The sequence below is a fragment of the Catharus ustulatus genome, chromosome 4, assembly GCF_009819885.2.
Source record: "Catharus ustulatus isolate bCatUst1 chromosome 4, bCatUst1.pri.v2, whole genome shotgun sequence".
Lineage (NCBI taxonomy): Eukaryota > Metazoa > Chordata > Aves > Passeriformes > Turdidae > Catharus > Catharus ustulatus.
In genome coordinates, this window is record NC_046224.1 from 70,830,502 (window position 1) to 70,848,342 (window position 17,841).

Here is a 17,841-nt window from a genome sequence, read left to right on the forward strand (position 1 = left end):
TGAGCATGAAAGCATCACGTTTGATACAGGACTCTGACATTTGGAAATAGTGTTACAGATGCTCCTAAGGTCCCAGAAATTGTTATAAAAATTAAAAAAAAAAAAAAAAATCACTGGTTGGAGTTTTTACTGGTGCACAGATTTTCAGTAATTTGCATGAAGAGAAAACACAAGAACCAGCAAGAGGATGTGCTTGGAGTCATGTATCATTTGAGTGTGACCCACTTCTGTAATAGAATTAAACAGTCTTAACTAAGATGAATAAAATGAACTAATCACAGTGAAGTTTAAGAGCACAATTCCAAACAGAAACTCTCAAAAAGGGAAACTCTCCCACCTTGCAGGGTAAAATGATACTGACAATACTGGAATGCAATGACAACAGATAGTGTCATTCTGGGTACAGGAGGCTGTGCAACATTACCATCAAGCAAAATGAGACAAAAAGTCCTAAGCATAATTTACAGTATCCATCTGGCTCTGTAGAAGATGAGGGACTGAAAAAAATATCCTACTGTAGTCAGGGAAATACTGTGGTTCAAGATAAGGAACCCAAGTATAAATTGTACAAAAAATACCAAAAATTATAGAAAAGAACTGTGGAAGCTGTAAGGGAGCTGTGATTGCTGTTGATACAGATACATTTGGACTAAACAGAAAAGATGAATTATTAATAATTTTTAGCTTGTTACAAAACATGCAGAATAGCAGTGTAAAACAGACTCTAAATCACAGTTTACATGTCCTGGATTCCGGATGAGCTAAAAAGCAAATAATGGCCTGCATTTCGTAAATGACTTTTTTCAGCAATTTGCTTGAGAAATTAGATCAAGCAAAGTAAAGCAAGTCCTTACGAGGCAGTGCCACATGGGTTAGCAAGAGGACTGTTTGGTAAATGTAATAAAGAACCAGAGGTCCAAGCAAGCCATGTCTGGTCTTATTAGATTATTATAGCACACTTCTTAGTGCTCTGTTGAGATTTCCTGTTCAAAGAACTGTGGGCTATAAGTGACAAACCCCATAAATATGTTAAGCCAGCAATGTTTAAGCATTGCAAAAGAGCTATTTGTCTAGAAATAAAAATCGGAACAAATGCTACGGACATAGCCAAGGCAAGTGGTGCTGGAAATGGAAGGGAAGGTTAGATTTCAGTCTGATTCTGTGGCTACCAATTGAACAAAGCAGTTTTCCCATTATAGGACCTGAGAAAAAGTTAGGCAAAACTAAGAGGTACTCTGGCTCCATGACTTTTAAGAAACAGTACAGTAATATGTTGACAGCATTTATGGCATGACAAAAGCAACAGTTTTGTACTCAAACACTGTCCAACCATAAAAAGTTTAAATTAAGACTCATTGGCTGCAAAAGGAATGACTGTGTAACACGACACAGTCTGAAAACACTGATAGCTACTGACTTTTAGATTAGATGGCTCTAGTTGTGTATTTTATTAACTGACTGCTTCAGTTTGTAGATGTTACTTTATGCCCATTTGCTGTTAAAAGAAATCAGTATAACAGTTGCTATTGACTTGTGCCAAACAAGAAAGAGAGTAACCTTTGGGTAATACTGATTCACGTGTCTGCACTGAAGCAGAAAATAAGTTTGATCTCCTCCCAGCACATCTTCATTTATAATATTACACATCTTGACAGAATTTGGCAGATAAAATAATCTGGTGCCTCTCATTTCAATTAGTTTTGGGTTCCAACTGCTGGATCTGGTTATTATTTTGTCTATGCAAATAGCATGCCACTATCAGATGGCTTCTCACTGCATAGGTACTTTCACTCTGTGTTCAAGTCAATTATAAACCTTCTGTTAAACAGTTTCAAGCAATTGGCTTTTTGTGGCATGCTGTCTTTTTCTTGTTTTTCAAACCACAAGTCATTTTTGTAGCTCTTCTGCAAACCTCTCCTATTCTTTCCACATCCTCCTTTAGCGTTGACACCTGATTAGGATGTCCAGAGTTTTGCTTAGCCCAGAGATAGCCCCACCTCATGATCTCATTGCACATTCCATAAAAAAATAACACATTTAGCAGCTGCACTGCACTGAGAGCTCCCAGCACCCATGATCCCAGAGACCTTTTCAGAGCCACTGCTCTCTGAGGGAGTGGCTGGTTCCATGGGGATGACTGAGCCTGTTCCCAAGTGCATGACCTTGGCTCTGTCTCCACTGAGTGGCTTTGTAAGCTGTGAGCCACCTATTCCACTACACATGGTTCAAACTCAATCTCTTTTCACCTGAAAACTTTATCAGTCATCTTTCAAATCACTCACAAATAACATTGAGCCAAAAGGTAATCTCTGCGTCTGCACAGGAAACTAACTCATATGTAATGATAATTTCTGAATAGTAAACAAGATATAGCTATTTTCTAACAAATTTAAGTTTTCTGTATTTATTTAGTATACTCTAAATGTTTTCATCTGAATGTTGTGCTGTAGTAAGTTAAATATCATGAGATATCTGAGCAGATCAGAGCAAACTGGTCCCTGTGCAAACTAAGCTTTTCAATAAATAAGAAACACCAAACTCATCTGGCAAGCCATCATCTATAATGTTTTGACACCAACAAACCATTTACAGACATCTCCACAAAGACCAGTGTGTGCTTGCACAAGGTCCTAGCAGATTTCAAATGTGTTTGTGGGGACAGAGAGAACTGATGTGCCTAATGTCACCAGCACAACATCACTAGAACATAAATTCTTGTTACTCCAGCACTTAACTCCTCTTCTGGGACTAAGAATCTTTCCTCTATGTCACACATTGATCTGTGTCACACCACAGTACAGATAAACAGATGATAAAATGCACTGAAGTGATGATCTGCCTGGAGGGCAAAAGCCCAGCTAAACAAAAATCACCAGCAGAGAAAAGAGAGAACAGTACTGGTGTTCTCTTAGACATTCACCCAGCACTGTGTTTGGGACTTGACTCTCACAACCTTCATTTCAAGTAACTTTGCCTTGAAATTTGCTGCTGACAGAAATTTGGATGGCATTACATGGGAAATGTTGGATGACCTTGAGGGCTGGTGTAGTAGGAATGGGAAGAAGTTCAAAAGCATGGAGTGTCAGGGCATGTACCTGGGGAACAATAAACAAAACCTCTGCTGTAAACTGGGAGAGCATCAGCAGGAATGTACAAATGTGGAGAAAGGCCTGCCTGTCTCATCCAACTGCAGGATGACTGTGGGCACATCTCCAATGTGATGCAGCATGAAAAAAGCAAATACAAAATACTTCAGGCAAGGAATTACCAGCAGGGGAAGGAAACCATCACACCACTTATACAAGGCATTGATTAGACCTTGTTAAGGAATGGTCCTTCTCATCCATATTTGAGAAAGGCAAGTACAAACAAGAACAGGTGGCAGAAAGGGCTGTTGGATTGATAATTGTTCTTACAGAGAGAAGTCTATAAGGAAGTATATGCAGAGCGGGAAAAGGAAAAAGAGAATGCTCTTTATAGGTACAGCAAAGAAAGATTATATTCAACTCAAGAACAACTGATGAGTAATAAATATATAATAAATAATAAATAATAATAAATAAATATAGATTATAATTCTCAGCACAGTTTCTAGGTATCAAAGTATTCCATTGTGAAATAGGATAGTGGTGGGAATAACATCTGCATAATCTTTGGATTTTTGTTACTGAGCTTACTGACAGCATTACTTCCACCAAGGGAGTACTGTATTTAAAAACTCAAATTACCCTTCCACCACCATGAGTTACAGACACTCCAGACAAGTTTTGTGATGGAAATTATATGCAACTATGGGTGGGTGATCCTTGATGTGCACCAGAAGGAGCTCAGAATGAAACCAAGTCCAGATCAAGTAAAACAACTCTGAAAACACATTTTCAGTGACCTAGAAAAGGAGGGACGTGCGGAAAGAGGGAAAACTAAAACAACAAGAAAAATGCATTTTCTTCAAAGACCACCATCCTTACCTCCCATGAGGAAGAGAAGCCCTGCCACATACTGCATAAGGCCTCGATCCCAACAGCACCCCAGCACGCCAATTATCCATCCAAAGAGGATGATGGCCACAGCCATGCCCATGAAGCCAGCCGTCATCCTGCGCAGATCTGCAGAAGGGAAGACAGAACAACAACATGAGTGGGAACAGTGACAAATCACCATCAGCAGGGCTTCAGAACAGTCTTAATCCAAAATGCTACTGATCTGCAAGGACTTAAGTGTGTGGTGGTGTGGGATGATCTAAGTAAGAGTGAGGACAAGCCATAAATTAAGTCATAGCTTGGGCTGGGGAAGAGAGAGCAGGTGACTGTCTTACCACACAATGAAGCTCAGTGCAGATGCACTCAAGTGACTTGTGACAGCTTGCTCAGGAGTTAGAAGTTGTAAAATGGTCTCAGTGCAACGCTGTGCCTAATAACTCCAGTCTCTGGGCACTAGCACAACATGTTTACATCCTGCTTTCCCAGCTTTGTCCATTACTGCCCAGCATCCATAGGATGTCCCTGCTCAAACTGATCAGCAAAGCAGTTTCTATACTTTGAGCCAGCACAGACATGACAGAGGATTCACCTAAATTCTGACCCTCTGTGTGATCTTGGGCAAGTCACTGAGCCCCTCTGGGGCACAGCTTCCCACGTGTAAGGCGGGCCGTGGAATCCAGCGGTGGCAGGAGTGAAATGTGGTACCTGCACAACAGTGAGGCACACCTGGAGGATACTCTGGGGTCAGACATCATCCAATGCACTCCAGATACACAGCTGGGACAGAGGATACATCACTGTCCTCTCCTGTACCTAGATGGTCACCTTGCCAGATGATTTTTGGTGCGGATGTTTTCGACTGGTCCAGGGAGCACTAAGAGTAGGAGGAGGGCAGGGCACTGGAGCAAAACATTTTTGGTCTTCAAGTGGAGATTGAGTACATCTGATGTGGGTGACAGGGACTGACCTGCATTTGTTTCATAAATAAACCCAAGTCCTAATGATAGGAATCCTTAAATAAAGACTCAGCTATGTTGCATATTTGCCTTCTGCAAAAAGGACGGGGCTAAGGGACTGCTGGGAACCCTCTTCCTGCATGTACTGGGAAAAAAAAAATCCTTCACAGTTGATTTGGATGTGAAATCTGGGCAGTGAGACCACCTGGCAACTGAAAGAGCAAGGACTATGTGAGCTAAAGAGCATCTTCACACCCTCAGATAATGAAACAGATGGGGGCATCTTCACTAACATTTGATTATTCCCCGTCCCCACTTTGTGCACGCATAAAAGTTTAAGCGCTGATATGCCAAGAGTATATGTACAGAGAAAATTCCAGCCAAGTCAACTCTCTAAACATTTGTTTCCTTCTTGAAACCCTTTTTGGTTTCTTTTGCACAGCAATGATTTTACTTTTTTTTTCCCCAAGAAACAGAATGCTTATGACAGAGGAGAAAGATTTGAAAATGTGAATCATCCACCAGTCTCTGTAGCAGCTTTTCTCTTTGGCTGACCTTTGACTATTTCTCAGTTTCTGTTATTTTTTATGCTTTCCCCACAGTGGATAAAAGGACCAGCAATACCCACAGCAGAGATTCAATGAATTTTGTGAAGAGTGATAAATTACCATCATCAGAAATTTATAAAAGTATATCCAAGATGCTAAGTGTCCACACAGTAGGTTTGCTGGGACAGAATGACTTGAAGGCAGTTTACTCAGGTCCCTGTTCATTTTAGCACCCTGTGTGCAAGATCAAGTTGCAGAACACAACCCCTCCCTTGAAGCTGTAACTCCTTCCTGTAGATTGCCACTGATTTTCCAAGGACTCTCTCTGACAACATCAAGATAACCAGGTCTTCAGCCCACCAGTAACCAGACCCTTTTAACAAGGTGCACATCTTAAAATAAAGTACTTTAATCTTGGGTTTTGTGACTGTCCCACCACATTTCAGTATGTTCAAGGAGCTCTAGTCCAGGGAAAAAAACACCATTTCTGCAGAAACTTGTACCTGCCCCCAGGCAATGTCTGTGTTCCTTGGGAATTTCTCAGAGTCCTGTCCAAAACAAGCAGTAAGTGTTAGTAAGCATCTTTGATGGCCAAATGTCTTTCTACTTTTTCAGTCCATGAGGGCCTGGGCTCAATTTGAAAATGAAAACATAAAATATTTGCTGTTTTCTGTGTTGTCTTCCACAGCAGCATAGCACATCTCTCCAAGGTGCTGCACAGCTCTTTGTGTCAGCCCTACAAACCCCTTGCAGTTAAACTTGTGACTGCTGAGTCCAAGTAAGAGCATTTGCCTGTCCCAATGGAAACATACCCTAACAACCTGCTTTTAATGAGCTCAGCTTAAATAGCTTTCTTCAGCTGCAAGAAGTCCAGAACCCCTCAGATCTACCCCAATGCTTGGCTGATGGACACAGTTTTCATGGGCCCCAGAGTGGACAACAAGCCCCCCCACATCATGTATGCCAAACAAAGGAATGGTGTTTATCCTGCTAAAATCTGTGGGAATTTTGCCATCAAACAGAAGACTTAAAGGAGTAGGACCAAGATTTCTAGGCCAAGTTTTGACATTTGCTTCCCTCAACCTCTTTTGCTGATGGAGCCTGAAATTCCCTTTCTGACACAGCAAAATGCAAATTGAACTTCTTCATGAGCTCTTATTTCTCACAAATTCAGTAAGCTTAGTTAAAGATTGCCACTGCTTAGGCCAGTTGCAAATCTGCTCCTCACAAGTTCATCCACTAGGGATTTTCTGAAACAAAGAAAATATAAACTTTCTTTTCTATTTAAAACAATTTGGCTTTTGTCCTACCATAACATCCCTTCAGGGGAGCCCTTGCAAGCAGCACTGATGGGAAAAGGGGGTTGTAAAGTTGGTTTCAATAACAGCCTGCACTTGTCCAACAGCATTTTCCTGGCACTCCTCACTTGGCAGTGCCCACAGGAAGCTGGCTGGGGTCAGGCCTATTCAAAGTGATTCTTTTGTGGAAAAGTACTTAATGGATGTAAATGAATCATCACCCTCAGGCTATTTAGAGGAATAGGAGCCCATATTGCCTAGACTCAATCCCTATTAATGGGGGTTTTATGATTACTGTTTGTTGGTGTGGTGCTTGACATGGAAAGGACAGAAGAAAAGCAAAGATTTGCATTGTGTGCTGGAGGCAGTATCTAAATTCGTTCTGCTAATTTAGGGTGGAGAGATGACATATAAATAAACAATAGCTCATCAGTACAAATTGATGGGGTTTTGTCTGAGTTTGATTGGCACTGTTAAGACCCTTCCTGAACGCATCCTGCAAAGGTAAAAAGGGTCATGCTGTCATGTAACACCCCTTTATGATGTTTGAGAGCATTCTGGGTTTGGTTCATTTTTCTGAAATTGCTTTTATTTATTTTTAGACTATAAAATTAATAGTTCTCTACATTCATTCTCTTTTTGAAAACGTCTCTGAGTAACAGGATCTCAGGGTCACGGCATGACAACACCAATCAACCGAAGGAGTGACTGTGCCAGCAGAATGCATTGTTGAATTTCACACAGCCAAATGGGAGCTGCAACAGCAAACAAACCTATCCCAGTGCATTGCTTAGCTGATCCTCTCCTGAGTACCCATCCCAAGTCCTCACACTGGAACAAAGTGCACAGATTGCAGGGACACTGAATTCCCCTTCTCCACCAGCTAGCAAAGCAAACCTTTAGAAACGTAGCTACGAGGTGAAAGGAAGGAATGTATTACATTGCTTGTTCCATAACCTATAATATAGAAGTTGATTTTTAATGTTTTGCCTGTATGACTACCAGTTTCAATGATTTACTATGTAGACATACATACCAGCATCACTTGTGGGTGAAAATGCAATATTATCTTTCCACACATTTTTTAGAAACCCCTTCTTCATCCCTTTTTCTTTTTAATCCTTTCATCCTTCATCCTTTTTTCTTTGACTAAAAGCTATGAGTGTATATCTTCTTTTCATTTCTAGCACTCCTACAGGTGCTGCTGCATGTAAAAGGCAGGGAACTAAATCCAGACTCTAAAGCAGTGTGGATAATCAAGCAAGGAATACAGGTATCATGTTCATGTAGGTTGGAAACTACGAACTTCTGGACTGATAACATTGAAGAAGGGACAGAGAATGGAGTAATCCAAGCCCCATGAAGGAAGCTGAAATGATAAATTTGAAAGCCACAAGCTCTGTGAATCATGATGAAAAGAGAAACATGAGTATTTTAGACAACATCCTTAAAACACAGACAGATTCTCATAAACCAACATGAGTTTCCCAAAAGCATTTTAGTTTTCTTAACTCTACAGGCTTCCTGAAGATAAAGAAAGGCAGAAAAGCTGATTAAAAGTCATTTATTTCCAAGCAACATGTGATGGAAGGTTCTCTCTGTCAGTTTGCCCTTCCTTTCACCCTGATATCTGTCCATCTGTATCTGTTACAAGCAATAAAGTAATTCATGCTGGTTATCACATTGTGTAAGAAGTTTCACACCCAGCAGCTGAAAACATAACATGTTCTGATTCAGCTTTGTTTTTTAAAAATTTCAATATGCCATTTTGACTTCTCATGTCTTCCATTCTCTTCCTTGAACTTGCAAGTCATCTTTCTAAAGCAAGGGCTCAGTCTTCCTGTTGATATCTATATTCCTTTCCACAGAATTTAACAGTACCTCCAAAAAAACTAGAATTTCTTACCTTAAACACACACAGGAAGGATTGTATGAGACTGTTCTAAAAGATGGGGAAACCAAGTCAAGAAAAGTCAACATGAAAAGTTTCTGGAGAGTGTATAATTAAATCTGTATTAGCAGGATTTCTGGACAGCCCTTGAACCCCACAGCACTGCTTTTGCTTTCAGAACTGCTTGTTCTCAAGTGTTTGCTAGCAAATCAAACTACAGTGCTTGTTATCAGACCCTCAGAAAGTGCAATATTGCTGCAAATAGTATTTCACATAGTCCATCCTACACGTGTCTCTCCCTTTCTCCTAAATATGGAAGGTATGCAGGCACTAAGAACCCTGAAGTCTGTATCCAGAATATCTAGAACAGTTTAGAAAACATTCTGGGTATAACACACTTCTTTCCTGAGGTGTCCCACCAAATGGGAAAATGGAAAAGTAAATGACAAATGTGCCCATCTAGGAACAGATGTCAGGATATAGTAACATCACAAGTAGAAATAGACAGGGATGGCAAAATTCTTTAGCATAATCCTTCATTGCAGGTCACTGTGATCTATACCCTCCTGTACTAAATTCCCTCTGATTTGTCTTTACCAGGGATCGAGAACATTTGTATTTGAGAAGAGTCAAAATCACTCCTTCTTCTTCCTTTTCCAGACAAATGTATGTATTGGAAATTGTTCAAGAGCTGCACACAGCCCTAGAGCAAAATTTACCAGATTTCACTGAGCTTTGTTTAAATTACTTCTCTTATAAAGAATCAGCAGCACAGAGGTATCTTTCTCTGACATAATCCCTTCTCTTATCTCACCCCAAAACTTCAGGGGGGGCAAGATAGAATTGAACAGACATGTCTTTTATTGAATGCCAGCCCTAGCAGCTCCCAGATACAATGAACAAGTGAGTGTTAATGCAAGTGATTTTGAGTGGCATCTTCTGGCTCTCACTATTCTCTCTGCAGAGCTTAAAACTGTTATTTTGGATGAGGTTGGCAAATAGAGGGTGAGGGTTTTTAATCTTTTCTTTGCGCTTCAGGTATGAAGAGATAAGAAAAGAAATATGTATTAGTCTACCTGAGACTGTTAAAATCTCTGAGTGCCTTTCACTGAATCATGCGGCATCCCAGTCTCCAGTTTCAAGATTACTCTAATGCAATCTCAGTGAGTACAACCCACTTCAACCCAAGTAACAGCAGATTATATTTACATGTAAGTATCTGTACCAGAGAGACCCAGAAATACACGACACAAACACGCACTAAAACACAACTCTCTCAAAGCTGAGACTAAGAACGGCAGAAGAACCTCACCAGCTCTTTCCAGAAGGGAAACCAGCTCTATTTTTATATCTCATGGCCTTTATAAGACACATGCATAATTTCTCCTAATCCCCAAAATCCCATCACCTAGCATTGACTAGAGATTGTTATTTGTGTGACAAATTGTTAAGTGATTGCCAGCAATGTTTGAACCCACCTACATGGAAAAGCTGATGGGAAGCTTTGCAAGCTGGCTGTGGTCTGTGCTAGTGAACATGTCCCTCAGGATGAGGTGTATGGAGAGTGGACATCATGAGATTGATTTATTCTTGTCAGGACAGGTCACCTATATGGATTTCCTCCATCAGACTTCTTAAGTGTTCTTACAATTATTTAAACAGAAACAATCACAAAAAGAAGGTGCCCACTATGCACTGCTGGCACTTCAGTCTGCCTTCCTTCATAAGAAATCCCACAATTTCAGTCAGGTGAATGAACCTCCCAGACCAGGTCACATACTGGTGTTACTGGTTAAAGCAATTACTCCACTATTTGGGGAAAATTACAGGGGGCTAAGAAATTCTGCAGTGGCTGAAAGCACTATCTGGAGCTCAAATAACAAGTTCTGGTTTTATTCTTGCCTTTCCCTCATGCAGAGCAGAGAAGAGGCAAAAGAAAACCCCTAGATGGTAAAGGGAGGGATTTAAGGAGGCACTAGAGAAGGAAGGAAATTTGGCTTGTATAAGTACAGGGCAGAAAAGGGTGAGGAAGAAGTGTCTCATGAGAGTGAAAAGATGGATATTTCTTCAAGAAACTTTATGAAATGGATATTAGAGAGTTCAGTGCATAAAGGGGACATTTGTACAGCAGGAATTTAACACATCTGAAGCAGTTCCACTGTAGAAGCTGCAAGACTTATGTCCTGGGAGAAGGATGGCTGTGAATACCATCCCATAGAAGGGTTAAACCTTTTGCTCCAATCCCACTTTCCTTACACTCAAAAAGAAACGTTGGCCAGAGAAGAAAAAGGATATTTTTGCTATCTCTTTTGCTACTAAGCTCTGAGTGACTGCAGGGTAGGAAGAAAAGAAAAACTTTGCCCTTACAATCCCTGATCTAGTGGGCCAGAGTAGCTGAGCCTATGCCAAAGCATCATTCAACTCAGCTTTACTCTCTCATACCCCATTCTACCTTACCTATTCCACACCATTCCCTCTCCTTCTCTGCTTCTGGTGAGGAGATTTTATTGGAAAGTACCTGAAGCTGATCATTAATTTTTCTTCAGTGATGTTCAAGAGCTGATCTTAGAAAGTCTTTCTCTCTGCAGATTTACTATCTGTGATTTCAGCACTGCAATATATGATCATCCAGGAATATTTCCAAGTTTTGGTCCCAGCAGAGTACACTTGCAATTTGCCCCGTCAACCCTTTCATCCCTCCTCAGAAACAGGGAAGTCTGAGGCACCTGCAATTTTGGCCACTCTTCTTCATATTCAGAACTTTAATCCTTCCTGCTCCTGCTAGGAGAGGCTACACAAAACAAACATTTCTCAGTTGTGACCAAGTTAAGAGGTTTTTTATTACACAGCTTCCATGGATTATGAAGGTGTTGAAAAATCTGAGGCATATGAAATAAAATGGCTTCTGCTCAATTTCAATGAGGAAGGACTTTGGGACTTAATGACATCAAAGCTGTGCTGCTTTCATTTTTCTTCCTTCCTGTACTTTTAAAAAAGTCAGGTAATACACACTTCTTTATGCTGGTAAATGGAAGTTTCCCTGCATTCTCCAGTGGTCTGGAAGAAATCTTTGATGGGCTCTGGGTTCAGGGCAAAGGTGACTCCATTCACTGTAAAGTGCTTTCAGTGCTGCTCTGACACCACTAAGACTGAACACTCCATTTATGCCCCCACAAGGTACAGGGCACAGGGGGCAATGCAGAGCAGGGAAGAGCAGGGAGCCCTGCTGCCAGGCTGTCCCAGGCACCCACAGACACCCTGGGGGCAAGGGACTGAGCATCAGTGAAGAGCCCAGTGAGCTCTGCTTCCCCTGAAATCAGTGGGAGGGTTGAGAACCCCAAAGCTTTCCTCTGAAAATCTGATTTTCTCCTCTCTCCCAGGGGGGGCATGGAAACCAATTTACCACTTTTTCTACATAGGCACTCAGACAATAATGATATACAGTAACATTTGTATGAAAATAATCTGGACAAACAAAGCTCTATAACCTATTCTATATATTAGTTACATTATAATTTAGTTTACAGAATTGTCCTTCTGCTGCAAGCTGGCTCTGCCCTGTTACAGTCAGCTTTCTATATGCTGGTCACCATCACAGTATCTACATAATCACGTGGAATTGTATTAAGATTTAATCTTCAATTATTATCTCTTGAACCACTTCTTGCAAAGGTGGATAAGGCTCATAAGGGCCAGAAGGAAGCAGAAGAAAAACCAGAACCACTTTTTTCTTCCCTTTTTCTTTCGGTGAGGAAAGAAGAGCAGACCAAAAAAGACAGATAATTGAAGAGTGATGAGAAAAATTACAGAAAAAAAGCTTAAGGATGAGAAATGGAGTGTGACAAGAAGCAAAAAACACAGTTGTATGTAGAACTCCAGTATCAGACAGTGTTAAATGTCTTTTGTAAAAAGCAGATTTACCCTAAGCTTCTCCCAAAAATAAATGGAGATGTGCAGCAGTGGAGCAGAGGAGAAGCAGGAGGGTAATACAGAAAGAGAGACTGGTAACAGCACCTTTGTTTTTTCTTCTTCCCTCTGCATTAAACTTCCCTTCTGTGCTGCCTGTCCCAGCACCAAAGCCTTGCTCACAATCAGGAGCAACTAAAATATTATGCTAAAGGTTTTCCTTCCTTTTCATCCCCTGCCCCAACCACTGCACAAGCGTGAGCATAATCCCAGCACAAAGCATTCAGAGCAGCACGTTTGTTAAATGGCCAGCATGATAAAGGCTGGGGGTGGAGGGATGGTATCTCTGCTTTATCAGTGCCCCAGCACTCTGCTCAAACACATTCATTCCACAGATCCCAGCATTAAACATTTTCATTCAGGAACTCTGAAAGAAGTATTCTGGTTTATAAAAAGACTATTTAATGCAAGTGAGGATGGGCTGAGGTGTAGCAAGAAAGGAAGGAGGATGAAGGAGAAGGAGGGAAGAAGTAGAGAAAGACATTTAGAGCTGTGAAAAACCCTGTCCTTTATGGAGAAATTTTGATTTTGAAGTTTACTCTTCTATTAACATTTAAATTGAAAGGCGTTTCTTCCAAGCTCCACATATGAAACCAGAAAATCTGCATTTAAATAGATACCATTTAAATATGGGAAAAAATATATATCAGCATTGAATGCTTTCCCATTTGTCTGAAAAGAACTTCTCTTATAGATGATTATTAATTTTTTTCTTTTTTTCCTTTATGTGTGCTAAAAAGAGAAATTTTAAGTACATTAAAATTCTGCTTGGCAAAAGGAAGAGGTGGGGGATGGTTGCTTGATTGACCAAACCCCTGATTCTGAGCTCAGATTTTCTCCAGGAGGGCTGCTGGAGCCTGCAGGAGGCAGTCCAGGGTCAGGACCGTGAGGGGCCTCTCCTGCCTGGTCCTGGAGACATCACCCATGGCCATGGGCTCCAACTCCCACTGCAATGCCCATCTCATTGGGGATGGCACCAGGTCCCCATTCCCAGCTGGAGAATCAAACTTTCTGCAGTTCTGTTAGACACCTCTGTGGTTTCAAGACACCATTTAGAAAACAGGGACACACACCTCCTGAAAAGCCACAGAAAGTCAGGCCTTCTGGGCCTCAGTTCTCACAAACTGGAAAAAAATCTCACCTCTCTAGGTCATTTTGAAGATTAATACGTTAAAGACTGCCAGTTAGGTTTTCTGCAGTGGTAGCCCCAGAAGCCCTAAAAAGACCTTGGACAGATATGGGAATTTTTTCAGTGGTGATTTGGAATTAATTCTGATTAAATCCAAAAAAAGCACAGCAATGTCAGTAAGCAAAACAGTAGCTCTCACCTAAATACAGGCATCTATAAACTTGGGGAGAGCAGTTGGAATCATCACTCTTATGGGGCCAAGCTGGCATCACAGAACAAAGAACCCACAATCTCCCACTTGGACACTGGGTTTCCAACAGACCCAATTTTTGCAGCATGATCTTGTCTCTAGTCACTGGATTGGTGAAAATAAACATCTGTTGTCATCCAACACTCAAATGAATTTGGCCAACTCGCCCCCATTGCCTCTCCATCTCCCACTGCCAGCTTGCTGGAATCTCACTAAGAACAGCCTCATTCTCCATGGGATCTCCAGCTGATTTTTCTCCTATGTAGGTGGCAACCACTTTCTGAAAATATATATGTGATAAGAAGAAATGTTTAGTAGGAAAAGCAGGTGCCTGGAAAATGGATTCCCATGTGTCCTTCCCTGCCCCTCTCCAAAACCCAATCATTTCTGTGTTAATAAGCTCACTGACTATAATGTGGCACTAACCTTTCACAATTGATGCCAGTGACATTTTGACAGTTCCACACAGGGGCCTGCCAAAAGCAGAAGGAAAATAAATTTGCAATTTGGTAAAAAGCTGAGTGAGCAGCCAAAGCAGCTTGGGGGAAGGAGAAGAAAACTGCCAAAGAGTCACACAAAAGCCCACTGCACAGATGTTACACACAGCAAAAAGGAAAAGCACATCCACAGCTGGAGCATCCCAGCAAATATGTGCTTGGAAAAAAAGCCTTAGGCACCTATTAAGCCCAGTCTAGCTTGAGATGCCTCCCAATAAATTCTTCTCATGTGGCAAATTTAGAAGTCTTTTCTAGCAGAAGAGAAATGGGACACAGACTTCAGTCTGTACAATCTGTCTGGTTAGCAGCAGATATTACAGGATTGAGCAGTTGCTCTAACAAGGAATCTTCAATATTTCTACTGATGTGATCAGCTGTGGGTAAACAACTATTTTCTAACACTGTTCTGTGGGGTGTCTTTGAATTTAATTTTCAAAGTATCACTGCACAAAACATCACTGACTGTTCACAGATTGACTCAGCTACTTGGTGCCTGTATCACACCCCATCTTCTTCAATTACATATATTGAATCTCATAATATTTGGCTAAAAAAATAACTTCCAGGACGAGGTCCAATCATCATGTGGCAGGATGAAAAACAGAAGAATGCTGCACTTAGCAGTTGGTTCAGGTGGTTAATTAAGCCCCAGTTTGGAGAGGCAATCTATTCTTTCAGCTGAATAGGTCCAGTTTCTGCTGCCAGGCAGTTACTGAGAGAGGGGAAAGTTAAGTGGTGCTGTGATCAGTCCCCTTCCTTCTGATTCCCATTTCAGCAACACTGAAATAACTTTTCTCCTGAAATTAGAAGACTATGGCTTTTATGATGGTGCAGTGATACCTTGGTGGAAAATGTGAAGGTGTGTTTGCTGTATTTGTTTATGTAAATAGTCCCATGTTGTGACGGTATAACTGGTGTACAAGGCTAACCAGAGATGCAAAATTGCTACTTAAAGATGATGGTTTATTGAATTTTCTTTAGGACCATGTGGGTCTTCTTGGAGCACCAGACAGAGAGGCATCACAAGGGTTTAAACGAGCATACTGCAGCTTGCAACTGAGAGGCAATGGAGCACATTCTTCCCACATTCAGAAACAGAGCCAAACGTGGAGCTCCCAAAGGAGCCTCAGATACTAAACCCTAAGCAAGGGCAGTGGGATCCACTGGCCAGCAGCTGGTGCTGGAGTGGGCAGACACTGAAAGAGAACTTCAGAAAGCTGAGTCTTTGCACAGGCTGGGGACAGCAAGCCTGATGAAAATGTCAGATACACTCTTTTAAAAACATTTCCCCTGAAGCATTTCTGTGTTGAAGAAATAACTGCAGGGCAGCTGCTGGACCAGTGTATTAGCCATGCTCATGGGGAATGTGAACTCTAAGACCTTTTAGAAGTAATGTCACTTGATAGGCAGGGGACTGTGGCCAAGGCTGGAGCACCCGTGGGTGTTTGATGTGACTGCAGGATACAGGTGACTGCTCCCAGGGTGACATTTGTATGGGGTGACACCTGATGGAACTGGGAGGATGATGGAGGTCAGAGTGCCATCAGCAGCTGTGACAGAGAACATGCTGGATTTCACTATGGTGAGTTTGATTTAAAGTCATTTACCTGTCAGACTTCAGGAAACAGCACAGAGCTGCTTCCAAAGCCAGTATACATAGCTCTGACTGATTCTGGCAACATATTCCTTCACCTCAAATAGGATCCAACTTGGCATGTGAGACTATCTGATCTCATCAAGTAAAAAAAAGTGGGAACTTAGTCATTATTTGGCCACAGCACTGCAAGCAGGTAGGGTTTCCACACATGGCATGGGACAGAGTGAACCCTTACCTTGTTCTAGCAATGCTGCTGAGAGACAAAGCTTTCTCCTCAAGTCAGCTTTCACTTTTCAGTCACTTTTCAGTTAAAGTCAGTTTTCAGTTTTGCAGAGAGCCACCCTGTCCCAGCAACCAGTTCCCACTCCCCAGAGGCCTTCATTTCCTTCCCTGACTTCCCATGCTGCTATTCATGCCTTTTCAGCAAAGACCTGTCCTTGCACAGGCTTCCCTGATGGCAGCAGCAGCAGAAGCAGATTTTTCTTTGGTTCATATCAGCAGTCCTACTGCTGATATAATTTCAGAAGCCCACATCAAACTGGGGCAACTGTGGGAGATTTTCTGAGAAATGACCTCATGCTAATGGAAATTGTCCAGTCTAAACAGCCTCCATGCACTGACTGACAGGGTAGGGGATGGAACAATCTTGGAGCTGTATGTGGTCTCACAGGACCTGTTACCTTTTCATGGAAAGATCACTCCTTGATCTTTGCTAAGGAGGACAGAAGGGACTGATATTTGTATGGAAAACAGGATGGAAGGGCCCAGATTCCTGAGTAATTTCACGATTATAAGCCGCACTGAGTATAAGCCGCACTTCCGGGTGCCAGCAACTTTTCATTCTTTGTCCGTACATAAGCCGCACCTGATTATAAGCCACAAGTTACAATACAGAGTGTGATAAAAGGTATCTGTTCTATCACCATCTGTTGAGGGTGGGGGCAGTGATCCTTATCTCAATGGCAGATATTCTGCTAATGGGCATCCATTGAAACCAGGTGGGGCATTGTTCTTTATCTTTTCACAACCCATCCTTCCTCCAGCCAGTCATTTTCTGCTAATGGCCATTGAGTCCCACTGTGGGACTGATAAAATTACTGCATCCCATTGGAAGTTGCTCCAGTCAGGGGGAAGAGCCCAACATTTCTTACCAAGATAAAACAGAGGTTTTGGGACACTAAGGGAGCCCCTTTCTCCACTGGACTCCAGAGGAAAACCGGATTTCTCCACATCACCACAGGACCTCCAGAGGGAAACTGCACCTTGTACAGGAGCACTGCTCCAACTGAATCACATCTGTCACTGCAGGAGGATGCAGCCACCATTTAATGGGACTGCTGCCAACACCCTGCCTGATGGGGTGTCAGGTTGTACTCTGACTTTGTCAGGGTTTGGAGTTTGTTTCTTTGTAGTACTGTATTTCTATTTTAATTTCCCTAGAAAAGAACTGTTATTCCTAATTCCCATATCTTTGCCTGAGAGCCCCTTGATTTCAAAATTATAATAATTTGGAGGGAGGGGTTTTACATTCTCCATTTCAAAGAGAAGTTCCTGCCTTTCTCAGCAGTCACCTGTCCTCCAAACTAAAACAGCAACTTTTCATTCTTTGTCCATATATAAGCTGCACCTGATTATAAGCTGCACTTCTGGGTTCGGACCAAAATTTTAGTCAAAATGGTGCGGCTTATAATTGTGAAATTACTGTACATATTCTAGCAAATTATCTAAG

At 41.7% G+C, this 17,841-nt stretch overlaps 1 protein-coding gene across 1 annotated transcript in view; it reads right to left on the minus strand.

Annotated features, from left to right (window-relative positions):
* Positions 1-17,841, minus strand: part of TMEM178B (transmembrane protein 178B) — a 217,044-nt gene that overhangs the window by 26,491 nt on the left and 172,712 nt on the right. The window contains exon 3 of the mRNA XM_033057334.2: positions 3,969-4,106. Within this exon, the coding sequence (XP_032913225.1) occupies positions 3,969-4,106 (138 nt within the window). The remainder of the gene's footprint in view (positions 1-3,968; positions 4,107-17,841) is intronic.